This window comes from Lissotriton vulgaris, chromosome 11 (assembly GCF_964263255.1).
Source record: "Lissotriton vulgaris chromosome 11, aLisVul1.2, whole genome shotgun sequence".
Classification (NCBI taxonomy): domain Eukaryota; kingdom Metazoa; phylum Chordata; class Amphibia; order Caudata; family Salamandridae; genus Lissotriton; species Lissotriton vulgaris.
The window spans coordinates 777,531,284-777,546,105 of record NC_141699.1 but is presented as its reverse complement, the minus strand read 5'-3'; the positions used below and the strand labels follow the sequence as shown (position 1 = coordinate 777,546,105).

Sequence of the window (14,822 nt, the reverse complement as noted above, 5' to 3'; positions counted from 1 at the left end):
AGGATATAGTAAAAAACAAAACCGGTGGTCGCTCTTTGAATTAAATTTTGTAACCCCCATTATGATAGTCAACATCTGCTGGCATGAGACTGAAACTTTCAAACCTTATAAAAAGTTATTTGGTCCCTCCCAAACTGGCAGCTTTTGTTGGAGGAAGGGTGGAGCTAACCGGAGACTGTTGCCAAGACATTTTTAGCAGATGTGGCCACCCACCCATGACTCCTACCACAAGAGGACTAGAAAGATCCCCTGGTTTGTACAGCTGACCATATTTTTCTTGTACCTCAGCATAGCCCTCTAAAGGCAGGATGACCTGGAGACATTGCCTTTAATCTTGCACTGGCCTATTAAATAGTCCTTCAAGCTAAGGTCCAAACCTTCAGAATCGGAGATGGGCAGGTGCATAAGCAGACTCCTTTGAGTACTGTCCACCTTCCATGACCTTATGAATATGTGTCACCGAACAGCTATGGCAGATCCTGAAACCTTTGCAGCTGCACACACACAGTCAAATGACACATTAGTTAGGAATCTGACTTGTTGCTCTATCAGTGGGACTGCAGATTTTAACTTGTGTCATTTCGTTAGCCAAGACTTGAAAATCTCTTAACAGAGATTGGAATATATATATGTGGTGTATGTGTTCATTCTGACTGGAAATTTGTAAGTCGAAAATGCCTGCATCAACTATTCTATCCATCTGATTAGAGGGAAAACTATTCTCTGAAATAATTGTGAATTAGGATGAAAGACCAATTTTCAAAAAATCCTCCATCATCGAAGGAAACTCATCACATTGGCACCTTGGGTACCACTTGAGAAGGAGGCTTGGAAAGGCAACTTCCCCACTTCATTTAGATTCTGTAGATATGGCCCCATTAGTGGGAGGCGCTCCATGCTCTTTCCTGCAATACTGCGTAAACAAATCTTTATCTACTTGAGTCTGATCTGGAAAATTCAAGTTGGTGCAGAGAGGCTTATGCTCCCCTGAGAGTACTGTTCCTCGAGCAAATTGACCAGAGACCTCTTGCTCTTCATCATGGTCCTCACTGTCTGCCATGTAATCCATTCTAGGTATTTTTAAAGGAGATGTTTCTCTGTTTTTTAATGCAGCAGATAATAGCTTGTTAGATCATCTATTACAAAGTTTTCATAGTTGTTAACCCCCAGGATTTGTTGCTGTTCATGAGCAGAAAAAGGAGTAGGAGAGGATTCCTTGCAATGAGGTATTTTCTTTGCACACTTGTGTGGTTCCCTCACCCTCCTACTGGTACGACAACCCAACATAAACTAAAAGGAGCTTTGCTTCCCTATTTATATTGTCTCCACTTTATACTTTTCTGTAAATTTTAAAGTATTCCGAGAATTCGTATTCTGCGCCCTATTTTGAGACCCCGGTTTTCTTTCCCATAAAGAAGGCCTTGAATTATTACAGCGTTTAGACACAGAATCTATTTGCCATTCAGTGATGAGCTATATTCGTTGCACGTTGAGGATCAGGAAGAAGTACGCCTTCAGAGAAGCCCAATGATAAATGGTTGAATAGTTTCATACTTGATAAAGCGTTTTATACTTATAACAGAGGTGTAGGCCCCCTTCTTTCTTATAACATAGCGGAACCTTTTCTAAGGTTTGTGTTTTGAGGTCAATTATTACAAAGTGCCAGTATATATGAAATTGAACTTATTTTTCCTTTATGTAATGATTTTTAATGTGTGTTTATGCAGATGATCTTTTATGTGCTTTTGTTTTCAAAATGTACCGAATAAAGTGTGTTTGAGTGACTGACTGCAATTATTTCCAGGGAACCAAGCTGTCTGGTTAGTATGAGTACTTCCTGGGACACTGACCCCCCCCAAAATATGCAATATCAGAAGCAGCTCGTGTAAACAATACAATAATGTCCCAGGCCTCTCAGTGGATCAAAGAGTTACCGATTTAGGCAGACATGGGAAGCACTAGGACCTATATCAGCAGTCATAAAGCAAGATCCGTGAGGCGGATCCTGACTGAATCCATTTAAAAAGATAAATTGACTTACCATTACATAGGAAACTGCATACCTGCAACAACATAACCAACAAACAGGGAAGTGAGGAGCAATAATGCTTCTATTCCAGCATAGGAAAGAGGCGGAGCCTACCCAGGGGAAAAGGATGGGTTGTGGTGAAAGTACATTTTTTTGTTATATTTTCCTTTAGGCAGGATAAGCAAATCTATTGCTGTTGAGATAGCAACCTCAAGAAGTACGTTTTGGGGCAAAGTAATCAAAGTGTAAATTTGACACAAAAAATACATACAATTGTGTTTCCATCACAGATGCATGAAAAATGATTCCCTGTGTACATGGTTTACAGCAAAAATGTGCATTTTTTTTTCAAATTATAGGGATACCTTATAAGGGTCACTCCATTCTCCTCTTCCGGCGCTGTTGACGGCTCGCACTCTGAACAGGTATTCTGAATTTGCATTGAGTTCTGTTGCCTTGAAGGCCTCTTGCTTGATCCCAGAGTAGAGGCCTGACTGGTCTCGGGGAAAGGACTGGCCTTTGTTGATGGACATAAGCTCTTGTATCTGAACCTCGTAATACTTCAAAACCTTGTCCTCACAAAGAGGTGCCCAGAAGATCTGAAACGAGAAGGCGAGATTGACAAATGAACGGAACTTAATCTGAAAAACATTGGTTGCATAAAGATGGTGTTCTGCAAAACAACTATTACTATATTATGGTAGGAAGGATTAGGTCGCACATCCATATCTAGCGACATTAAGTGAACAGATTTATGACTAAACTGTGGGTGGCAGCCTCAGCTCGTGCAGTTAGCATTGGTGGGCAGTGGGCCCGGGTTGGGGGGGAGAATTTCGACCAATGACGACGAGAGAAAATGTATTATTTATTTAATTTTCCCTCGCCATGGTCCGTTGAAATCCAAAGCCCCCCCCCCCTCCCAACCCGGCCCTAACGCTCTTACCTGCACAGGCCGCGGCTGGTAAGTGGGTGCTCTCAAGCAACCACAAGGGGCAACAGGACTACTAAACCAAAAGAAGAGTTCAATATAAACTTGAGTTTGTGGCACACCATTCATAAGTTCTATAAAAATAAAACATAAGAAATAAGAGTATAAATTACAGACATCAATGTAGTATTTGATTGCTTTTTTAATCTGACCTTTTTTGGTCTAGATGAAAACTTTATCATTGGTCAAATTAGGTACACTTCATTAGTGATCATAGAGACAACAGTCACAGCCACAGCAACCATGTGTTTTGTCCATTGTATGGGGCTTTTTTCAAAGCTGTAAAGTTTGAAAAATAAAGGTTCTTCAGGGCTGAAACACGTGTTATAGCCATGCATTTCAGGAAAAAATACCTGCATCAGAGACTAAATTAATCCTTTATATTGGGCTTCTTGAGTATTGCACACAATAGGCAATTGTAGCTAGCCGGTGTTTTATTTATGACAATAGACCATCATGCAAATTAACTGAACTAACTCCTAAAACTGCTTTCCATGTTTTAGCCTATTAACCTGAATAACCCCTTGCCTGCGAGGCTAATTTCCCCTCTGTGCTGGGGGCAGGGGGGGCGCGCACAGCGCCCCGGTGCTCATGACGAGCTCAGCTTGTCATGAGCCAGGGTGGCTGTGTGCTCATGACGAGCTCAGCTTGTCACAGCCACACCCGTTTCTTCAGAACGTTCAGCACTGCAGGGGAATTAGCCCCGCGTGCGAGCATTCTGACTGTTATGACGAGCTCAGCTCGTCATGAGCACATGGCCACCATGGCTCATGACGAGCTGAGCTCATCATGAGCATGGGAGGGGTTAATAAAGTAGTTAGATTGGAATTCACTCAGTCTTCCACTAGCATGATGCTTTAGTTAGGTCATCATTTTAGCAGCCAAAGAAGGCTGTGAAGTAAAATCTTTTTTTGTACAGGGGTAAATGGGCCTACGGATTCTGACTTCTTGAGGTTGTAAGGGGGTTTGATGTGGGTGTGGTTTTATCGTGCCAAAAATGAATTTTTTCCCCATTACTGAACTTTTTACCCAGCGTGTTTTTCTCAAGGCAATACTCTGGGAAAGCTATGCAGGGAGAAACTGAGGAATTTGAAAAAAACCTGGGGAATGTCGAATTGCATGCTACTGACCAAAAAGTACCCCTTCTGGGGCGTCTAGCGTCTCCTTGAAGGATTATGCAGAATCAATGATATGCCGCAATTATACACCACCCCTATTGGAGTGGGAAGGGCAAATGAACCCTTTTCTTTATACAACCCTCACCCACTCTAGTTGTGGCATGCTTCCTCATCAGCTTCACCCTGACTTCTAAAGGTCAGGGTGGGCTCAACCATATTTCAGGGAGCTCTTATGAAGAAGTTTTGTAAGGAGGCGTAACTTTATAGATAAAACTCCTCACCCACACCAAAGGATTCCTTTATTAGTGGGGTGGGTGGGAAGGGTAAAACTTGAACTCTATGAGGGTACAAGGATGTGATGGTCTGATGACCCCATAGCATCAACATGTTCAGCCCTATTCTGCAGGCCTATCTGAGGTCCTGGGCTTTCTTCAGGGTTGATCAGTAATGAGGTCACTTCCCATTGACTTGTGAGGTCCTGGGCTTTCGTCACTGTGGATTAGTGAAGAGGTTACTTCCCCATTGACGTGTCTAACGTGGGGATTTTTGAGTGGGCATGCAATTTACCATGCACAACACTTGTAATACTTGCCGCTGTTGGGTATTACCTGAAACAGAATATGTTCTATATCGTGTCAGTGGCATAGGAATGGTCATGCAACTAATACTTGCAGTGAGGGGTGGCTGTAGGGGCTGCGATAAATATCCCCCGGGCACGTCAGGAACTGATGGGATACACTTGGAATCAGGTGCCAGCTCCACCCCTTGCATTCGTGTCAGGCGCTAGTAGGAGAAGAGCAAGGGCTCTCTCTCTCTCTCTCTATGACAAGCCGGGTGTGTTCGCTTCGGCAAGTTTAATTTTTTTTTTATAACTGCAAGAGACGCTAGGTTTTTTCGGCACAACATATGGAAATTCAATAGAAGAAAATTGGAGTTTATATTCAACAGCACAAGTATTTACAGGGAAATTATCCCTACTGCATTAAAGCTCAGCGTCATGTCATTGTTTGAGTGGGCCTGTTGGGAACCAACCCTCGGAACACAGTCATTGTCCTGCCTGCACTGATGCGGACAGGAAAACATTTGTTTCCTCCCACCTGGCGGGAGCAATCATGCCTTCCTTACCTGCAGGAGTGCAGGCAGGAAAGGCAGGTTTTCTGCCATCCGGCAAGAGATTTAAACATGCTCCCTCCAGCTGTGAGCAGATTTCTGTTCTGCTTCCCTGCCTGTACTCCTGCGGGCAGGAAAATAGAATAGATATTGTTCCCGCCCAGAGGCAGAATGCGAAAAAACTGCTCCCGCTGGACAGGAGCAATGCCAGTTCCCACAGGATGTGAGAAACTGGCTGGGGCAGCAGTGGCCCAGGGCATCCTCTGCAGCCACAACATGTGGTTTGTGGGCGCCCCAGATGGAACTGGGGTGCCCACCTCTGGCCCCAGGGGATGGGGTCCCCAGGGCATGAGAAGGCTTGGGGAGGGAGATGCGTGAACTCCTCTCCTTTTAGTTCACTTTCACCCCAGAGTATGAGGTTCTCAGAGCCTAGTAAGACCTGGGGAGTCGGCCCTGTGACCCTCATAACCCTTTTATTCAGATTTGGCCCCGGTGATGTGCTCTTCGGAGCCTAATGAGGCTCGGTAAGGGGGCTACCAACCCCCTCCCATTGATATATGTTGCTTGGTGGGGGGCCCGGATGGGCACTGGGGCACCCACCTATAATTTAGAGAGGCCCTGGAGATGGAGCTTCCGGGGCCGCAAAAGAATTGGGAGAGGGGTCCACCTTCAGAGCCAGATTATTTTCCCCAGCTCTGAGGAAGAGCGTGGACATTGAAAACCTGATTGTCCCTTAGTCATTATGAAGCAGCTCAATTCAATGTCTAGACTAGGTTGCAGTCATCAATTAACACAGGGATTTCTGTGTTCTTATAAAAATGCCTGCTTGTTGAATATGGGATCCCCGTGGGTTTACCGGCAGATATGGCTCTTAAGAGTGGTTTAGCTCCTGAGTGCCCCTTGAGCACTGGCAACAAAATGTGGTTTTAATACTCAGCTCTGTGGACGAGCATTGGGGACATTGTTCATGTTGTTCTTTCTGTATCTCTGTGAGCTTTAAATGTCTCCTCTGGTTGTGTATGATAAGGTTGAACTGAGTGCATGGGAAAAGCTACCTTAGGCAACACTAAGAAGCTGTGGAGGCCACCTTAAATATCACTTTTCATCATCAAATTGATAACAAAAGGGTGCTGGAAGCTTAATGTATGTCCATTGTTCCAGGGAGAACGTGGTAAAATGTAATTTCGCCATTGGTGCTAAAAATCCTTATATCTGCTCTAACTCGGTGTCTGCAATGGTTGTGTCAAACATATGTAACTACTGGCTGCAGGAGATGGAACATGAGCATGTTGCCGGCGATTATCATGATCTTCATTGTTGGAGTGGAAAGCAGTTTTGGATTAGAGACTGAGATTACAAAGCTCTCAATATCAACGACCCTGCCTACCTCAACCACTGCTTATCATTCTACCATCCAGCAGGACAACTGCGCTCAACCACACTCTCCGTCGTACAGATCTCATGCTTCCACAGAAGCATGAGGAGTTTATTCTCCTACATCGCCACCTAAAGCTGGAACAATTTTCCCCAACATATTAGGACCTTTCCTTCCCTACTCAACTTCAGAGAGAGACTGAAGACCTGGCTCTTCCGTTAGATCCCCTTCTTCCGTGCAGTGCCAGGCTGAGCTCCCAATTGGCCTACAAATCTGCTTTAGCTCCTGGATACCCTCGAGGGTCATGTATGCGCTCTACAAATCTACATACAATAGCATGTCATTTGATGGTGAAACCTTGTCTTGGATCTCAGCATTGTCTACAAATTGTGTGGGTCCAAGACCTGATTGTAGCTGCTCCGCAACTTCTTCTGTTCGAATAAATGGAATAATAATCCTCATCTCACTTGTCAAGTCTCCTGCAGTCCTCAAAACTGATGCAGGTATATTTTAACTTGATCCAGGTAGGTGGAATAACAGTGCAAGAACCAGCGCCCTAGTTTAGAGGATAACCTGGGAAACATGGGAAACACTGCCCTTGTGAAACACCTTTCTAAGTGATCCAAAAACACAGCAACAGCTTTCCTTTACTCGCTGAGGCATTATTCACTCTTCAAGTGAGAGATGAGGCATGCTGTGGATATATGGTAGGTTGGTGTTTGTGTCTACGAAAACTTGAATTGTAAGAATGTTATTTTCAAAATTCAAACACTGAAATTCACCAGTTAGTAACAGAAGTATGACATTCCGAAGCACACAAACGTCGCTGAGAACATCAGACATCCCATCACATTGACATCCGTAAAATCACAGAAGCTCCTCAAGTACACTTCAGCTTCACAGTCTACTATACAAAGCATTTGGCACAATCTAACATTAAAAAATATACTTTGGCCCAAAGTATAAGAATGAGCCCATTGCACGCAGCCTTTATCCGGTACCTTATATTAAGTGTACTGGGTGCAGGTCATTCCTTTCGGCCACTCCTTACATTCAATCTCTGCACTCCTACAGCCTATACTACTCTGGGTCTTTGACAGTGCGAAGCAGGCCTTGGCTTGTGGCCATGCCATATTTCCTTAATCATACCCACAGGACTTGCTGCATGTTACCTTATGACAAGTGTAACTGTCTCTCAGCATAGGTCCTGACCATCTTCCTTACATAGCACCAAGTCTTCATGCTCCTACATCCAACAACACTTGGCTTTGAGAACGCACAGCAGGGTCTAGGTGCAGCATAAAACTTTCAGTCATGCCCCGCCTCGTTCGATGCCTGTAGAATCTACTGTCAATGCCTTTTAGCAAGCTATGTTTCATGGTCCTTTTCAAGACTGGGCTTTGCTAGAACAGAAATGGAACATCTGAAATAAGATCCTTGGTACATCAATTTTCCATCTCTTCATTTGGAGGTGACAGAAGAGATTTAGCAATGGTTTCAGAGAATGGAGGCTGGAATGGTCATTACATATGTGGAGGCAAGCCAGAGTTTGTGGTAGAATCGCAAGCAGGTTGAACGACTTTGAGATGGGGCACATGGTGTATGACAAAAGAAAAATATCGGTCAATGCAGGAAAGGGAGAGGAATATCCATTGTCTGAAGTTGATGATGGAGGCTTTTGCAGTCAAGAGTTTATGAGTGAAAGGGGTTGCATGGCTTTGTTGAAGATGCACAATGTGTCAGCGGTTCTTTGTGTCAGTTGACTAGGAGGAACGGTATCAAAGGATCTAACAGACTTGACAAAAGGTGGTGTTGAAAATTTTGGAGGGTCGTGGCAGATCTCGGTCTTACTGAAGCTCACTTTAGGTCTTGTCAGAGAAATGCTCTGCTAAAAGCATACTGGAATGCATGGAGAGAAAGATGGACTGGTGCATGGAACAGGATTGGATTCCACTGAGGTTTCATCGGTAAAAGTAGTTCACTTTTTGGATCATTTGTTTACAAAAGGTGTATCTTAGAGGACCATTGATCTTTACAGGTCAGCAGTAACAGTTAGACATGATCTGAATGATAATATGTTGGTAGGAAGTCATCCTTCATATTGTAGGATAATGAAGAGTATCAAGCTAAATAGACCTTCCAGAAGAAAGTAGTCCCTTTTATCGCGCTTTAATACATTTTATGTTTCTTTCTGGATTGGCTGGAACATTTTTACACACCCAGGAAACAGGTGTATTTAAAGTTAGCAACTCTTTAATGCTTATTATCTTTCAGAAAGGTTTATTGTGTAAGAGCACTGGATAGTTTAAATAGAACGTTAAGCTTATTGTAGATGAAGTTTCTTTCACATTGACTAGAAGAGCAAAGACTTTTTCTAAGGTAATCTCATGTCGGCTTTTTTAGAGAGCATCCATAACTGTGTGTTTTAAGGTGCTTGGTTCAATATGTGAGCAAGGATGCAGATGTCTGTTCAGATGGAAGATATCAATTTCTAATTACGTTTGTGAAACTGCTTAGACTAATTTTGTTACCCACATCATCAAGATGGGGTAAATGGACATTGAATGATACAAGCACAATGTCTCCCATTTTGAAGCACATTGCTATGATGTCCATGGCTTCTGCTTTGTGAGGCAGATTGGGCGACATTGTAGGACCATCAGATTGGTGCAATGTCTCAAAGTTTTCAAAGTCTTCTCATTAGTTTTCCACATACACAGCTAGGCATGGAAGGTGAAAACAGAGCGGGAAGGGGGAGGGTTGTCACCATAATCGGTATTTAGACAGAATATAGAAACAAATATCGTGGAACAAAATATTGTGTCAAGAATATCAAGGACTAAATTATCATGCGGGTAAGTTTCTATAGGTAAGCAAAGTTTTACTATATATAAATCTACATATATGTTCTACCTTGACGATATATATATCTTCAAGGTACGTAGATGTGGAGTTAAGAATAGGAAATCTACACTATTCGCACTTACCTTCTCGATATTTAGTCTTCGATATTTTGGACACAATATTATTTCCACACAATATTTTTGATCCCGATATTTCTGTGAGTGATTCCCATAATCAATGCACTCTCAACCTTTGGGCAAGATTGCAAGTATTCAGAACTCCTCCTCTCCCCAGTCCTGGGAAGTCCAGGGGCATGGGTGGGTGAGAGAGGATTGGGTCTCAACCACATGAATTGTATGACTTAGACACTTTGGTCAAGCTGACTGTCCTTGTTTTTTTAATCCCCTATGTCTTTTTTTTTATATTTACAGTTAAGAGTTGGCTAACTCAGTAGTTAAATACATTTTCCTTACTCAAGGGTGGAAGGAAAATGTAAACGTTCATTTTGCATTAATTTACAAGGAATGTTCATGGACATTTTAACGTCCACAGCTTTTGCACTGGAAATATGTATTTTCTTACAATCATGAATGTCATTTTTAAATCTTGTGTTGTCTGGTCGGCTCAGCCTGAGGTGGGCTGTGGTCACCTAGGCCTAGATGTATCAAGCCTTTTGCGATTCGTTAAGACCGAAATTCGCAGAATTTCGGCCTTAAGGAATCGCAAACGGACATTTAGCATCTTTTGGGATGTATCAGAAATTAGCAAAATAAGGAATCGCAAAAAATTGCGATTCCTTATTTTGCTTATGCATTTAAGGAATCGCAATTTTGCGATTCCTTAAATGGCATGTATGAAACTTTCTAAAATTGCGAATTCAGGTTAAGGAATCGCAAATTAACACCAATTTGAGGTTCGTGTTAATTTGCGAAATCCTTTTAAAAAACAAAATATGACTATTTTGAAGGTGGCATGTGACACACATACATGCCCATAGGGCATGTATGTGTGCCATATGCACACACATGTAAGTTTCAGGGGTGCAGCAGGGTGTCCATGAGACACCCCTGCACCCTTGAAATAATTCTCAAATTGCGATTAGCAAATTGCGAATTCGCAATTTGAGAATTACTGCACAATCATTCCTATGGGCCTCCTGGCCCATAGGAATGCATGGGGAATTATTCCTTATTTGCGAATTCGCAAAATGCGAATTCGCAAATAAAGATAAATAAAGAATCGCAAAAAAAATGCAATTTTTTACATACATTCCATTTTGCGAATTCTAAATAGCGATTCGCAAAAAATCGCTATTTAAGATTCGCAAAATGGAATCTTGATACATCTAGGCCCTACTCTCTAGTGGCTCCAGGCCTTTTATGCACCATGATAACGACTGAGGTCACACTTTTATTTCCATGGTGCCAGCCAATCAGGTGACTTGGATCCTAAGAACATTTTTCAATTAAAAATGAGTGCTTAGATTCACTTCAGATGCCTACTCAACACCTTTTATAACATTCATCTTTTGAGAACCTCTGAAAAAACGGCCTGTTACGGTTCAAGTTCTGTCTTCATGCCAAGTTATGAGCAGGGGCAGCTCCTACGCTAAGACGTAGGAGCGTTGCACCACTGCTTTCAGAGCAGTATAGAGGAAAAATAAAATGATAATAACAGGACGTTATTATCATTTTATTTTTCCTGTTCCTAGGTGCTGGGAGGGGAGGGCTGGCCAGAACAGGGGCCAGGGGGAGGAGTAGTGAGTACAAGTTTAGTGCGCACGAATGCTTGGCCGTCCGTCTTGGCCCGGACAAACAGTCATGCTCACTTTGCATGTTTCCCACCAGGCAGCATTACACAGCTCAGTGGGGACAATGCCCAGGCTCCCTGTCCCAGTTTGAGTGCCGAACCATGGCGCTCAGACCAATCACAAATCATTGGCTGAGGGGAGCCGGGTGCTTCCTGCTGCGACGGAGGAGGGGCAGTGGCTGTCGACACGACCAGGAGGTAAGTTTTCTTTCTTTTCTTTTCTACAGCCACCGCTCTCCCCATCTACTCTTCCCTACCGGCCGCCACTGGTGATAGGTAATTCTATGTATCAATTTTTGCTATTATAGTGCAAATATTCTTATAGGACTTAAAATCTGAAGAGGAACTTAAAAAAAATATATAATAATAATAAAATTACCCCTGGTGCATGTACATTTTCGTATTTTCCCACAGTGATGGTGGTGGTGATGACGACGTGGCAGTTTGAATAATGCATAGTAGCTGTTGGGCTAGTTTTGACATTAAATGCCACAGATTCAAGCCAGTTGTGCTCCGTTTAACTTTTAATCATGCTGTGCTACTGGCAAAATTCTAATACACACTGTTCCAGTATAATCTTCACTGCAGGCTGTTGTACTTGCAGTAAAAAGAATCCGGCTCTTACTCCTCTGTCCGTTTTTTATGTTTATATTAGCACTAACAATAACACAATATTTGCACTGTTCAACCCTCTCTCGTAGGGCCTGATTGTCAATTAAAAACATAAAACTGAATCTGCAACCATGTACGGGTGCATATTTACGAACAGCAGGAATTCAGAAAGATTTCCAGAAGTAATGCACTTTTTCTTTGCCAAAGGGAAATTATTTTCTACATTGCGAAGCTCCTTCGTGGCACGTTCACAAATCGTAGATCTTTTGCCTCTCTTTTCTCAGGAGTAGAACAATCAGCATTTCTTTGTAAATGAGATTCCAGCCGAAGGAAAAAACTTTTGCTACGTGAAATGAATTATCATATTTTTTGAGGTGGCATCAAGGTTACATTTTCTAAAACTTAACATTTACGAGATACAAGGACCTTGTCACGTCACACACATGTAAATGTAAATGTAAATGTATAGGCATTTATATAGCGCACTACTTACCCGGAGGGTCCCAAGGCGCTTCGACCGCTGCGAAACCCTTCCTGGCTTCCCTGAGAGATGGTCCCTTAATGGGTATCTCCAGGGTGAGACCAGGCATCCCCGGCGGTCTGGTGGGGCCGTTAGTGAAGATGAGGCAAGCTAATGCCCAGAGTTGCCGAGTGTGAACGCTGATCAGAGTGGGCACCGAGGCGAGAGAAGTATCGAGTCCGCTGACCCTGGTCCAGAAACCTGCCGCGCCGGGAATCGAACCCTGGTCCCGGGCCGTCCTCTGCTCTCGGGTCTGCCGCCTCTAACCAGCGAGCCACACTACTTCATGACCATGTTTTTTCTAGCAGAAATAGTTAGCACAACTGTAAGAAACTGGATTAATATTTGGGGTGATTCATTAACAACCTCTAGGAAGGATCACTACCTTTGCCAGGATGAACCCTTAAAGTCACTAAATTAACCAGAGCTTAGCTCTCTGGTAGCCATGGCACAGAGTATACGAGTAAAACTTAGGGCAGTGTGTGAAGTATTTATGCAGTATGCCAAAAAAAGTAATAAAGACGAAATGCAACACAATAAAAATCCTAAACTGAATAAAAAAATAGAGTAACATGTAATCAACAAAGTTACCCCAAAATTAGACAACTTCAATAAGGGGAACCAGGGATATGGCTTTTTAAAGAAAGTTATAAGTAGGAATAGTGTCGAGAAGCATAAAGTACCAATGACAGCCAGTGGTCGCAATAGACAATAACCTAGGCGCAATTTGATGATATTTATTTATTTATTTTAAAAGTTTTATATAGAGCTGGCTAGACCCGGAGGTATCAGAGCGCTTTCCAAAATTCAAAAAATTACAAGATGACATCAGTTGCTAGACAAACAATTACAAGAGCATAGAAAACGAGATAAGTGAAATGTAGAGGGGAAGGGGGTAAGGGAAAAGGGGTGGGAGGAGATACGGCAGAAAGACGAAGGAAAGTCTGCCCAAAATCCAGCTGGGTAGGTGACGGTCCGGGGGGGGGGGTCGGTTTTGGGGAGTCCCAAAACCCAGCTCCTCTATAGCTATCAGGTAGCTCCACCGGGCTTTGGCCAAATAGCTAGGTCTCAATGGGAAACATTTAAGGAACATGGAGGGCAAAATAAATGGAGCGTAGAGGGGGGGGACAGGGAAGGTGAGAAAGGGAGGATAGGAGAAGAGACAACAAGGAGAGATGAAATGAAATCTGTCTAAAGGCCGACTGGGTAGGTGATGACCAAGGAGGGAGTCCACGGCCCATCTACCCTAAAGCTAAACCAGGTAGCTCCATCAGGCATCAGACAAAATAGTTCAATCTCAATACATTGAAAGAGGAGAGAAGGAGAGACATGAATAGAGGGAGGATGCAGGAAGAGACGACAGAAGAGATGAAAGGAAGTCTGGCTAAAGACCGACTGGGTAGGTGACGTCCAAGGAGGGAATCCCCGGTCTGTCTCCCCTATAGCTAAACCAGGTAGCTCCATCGGGCAACAGACAAAATAGTTCAGTCTCAATACATTGAGAGAGGAGAGGAGAGACATAAATAGAGGGAGGATGCTGGAAGAGACGACAGGAGAGACAAAAGGAAGTCTGTCTAAACACCAACTGAGTAGGTGACGTCTAAGGAGGGAATCTCCGACCTGTCTCCTCTATAGCTAAACCAGGTAGCTCCATCAGGCATCAGACAAAATAGCTAGATCTTAAATGATGAGGGAAAATTCACAGGTAAACAGAGAGGGGACTAGGGCCAGGACAGGTAAGGGCAGAGGTCAGTAGCAGGAAAGTGGAGAGGAGTAGAGTGGGGAGGGGTAGGGGTAAGGTAGTTCGGTAAAAGTTTGCATGGATCTGCTTCGATGGAGCTAGATGGAGCGAGAGTGGGACACACCTTCAGGTTCATCCCAGTCAAAGATTTTGCCTTCTGACTTTTGTTCTTTAAGGCTCATTCACCACAGGAGTACACTTTGAAAGTCCACCATTGACCACAGTGAACCACTTACAGACTTACAGGGTGTCAGGTAGAGGCCAGACAGCAGGGTCCAGTCCTGGTCAAGTCACTACTCATCAGCTAGCTGGTAAGGTGTAGAAAAGAAATCTTATAGCTTGTTGTATCCCTGTAATTTGAACTGTAGGTTAGCCTTATGACCCTTGGAGTCCCCTTCTCTGTCCTGGTTTCAAGAGAGAGCAAGACCAATTCCTCACAGCACTTTTCAGGTCATAGATAGCAGGTTCAGTCCTCTTCTGATCTTCTTCAGGAGTGTTCTGAAGTGGAGATGACACATTTATGCCTGCCACACATTGGCGGGTGAGCATGACTCCAGGGCACACCTTAACCAATGGGTAAAAGTTCTAGGGGTCAGCCTTGTCCATTTGGGAATGTTTAAAATGGCAGAAGTCTTTGGCTACAATAAACATGAGCTCTGAGGACAGATGATATGTG

The 14,822-nt window shown here is 43.4% G+C and overlaps 1 protein-coding gene across 1 annotated transcript in view; it reads right to left on the bottom strand.

The window, feature by feature from the left end:
- LOC147683489 (uncharacterized) overlaps positions 1 to 14,822 on the bottom strand; it is a 183,291-nt gene that overhangs the window by 64,978 nt on the left and 103,491 nt on the right. Inside the window, exon 3 of the mRNA XM_086942538.1 lies at positions 2,395 to 2,628. Within this exon, the coding sequence (XP_086798664.1) occupies positions 2,395 to 2,628 (234 nt within the window). The remainder of the gene's footprint in view (positions 1 to 2,394; positions 2,629 to 14,822) is intronic.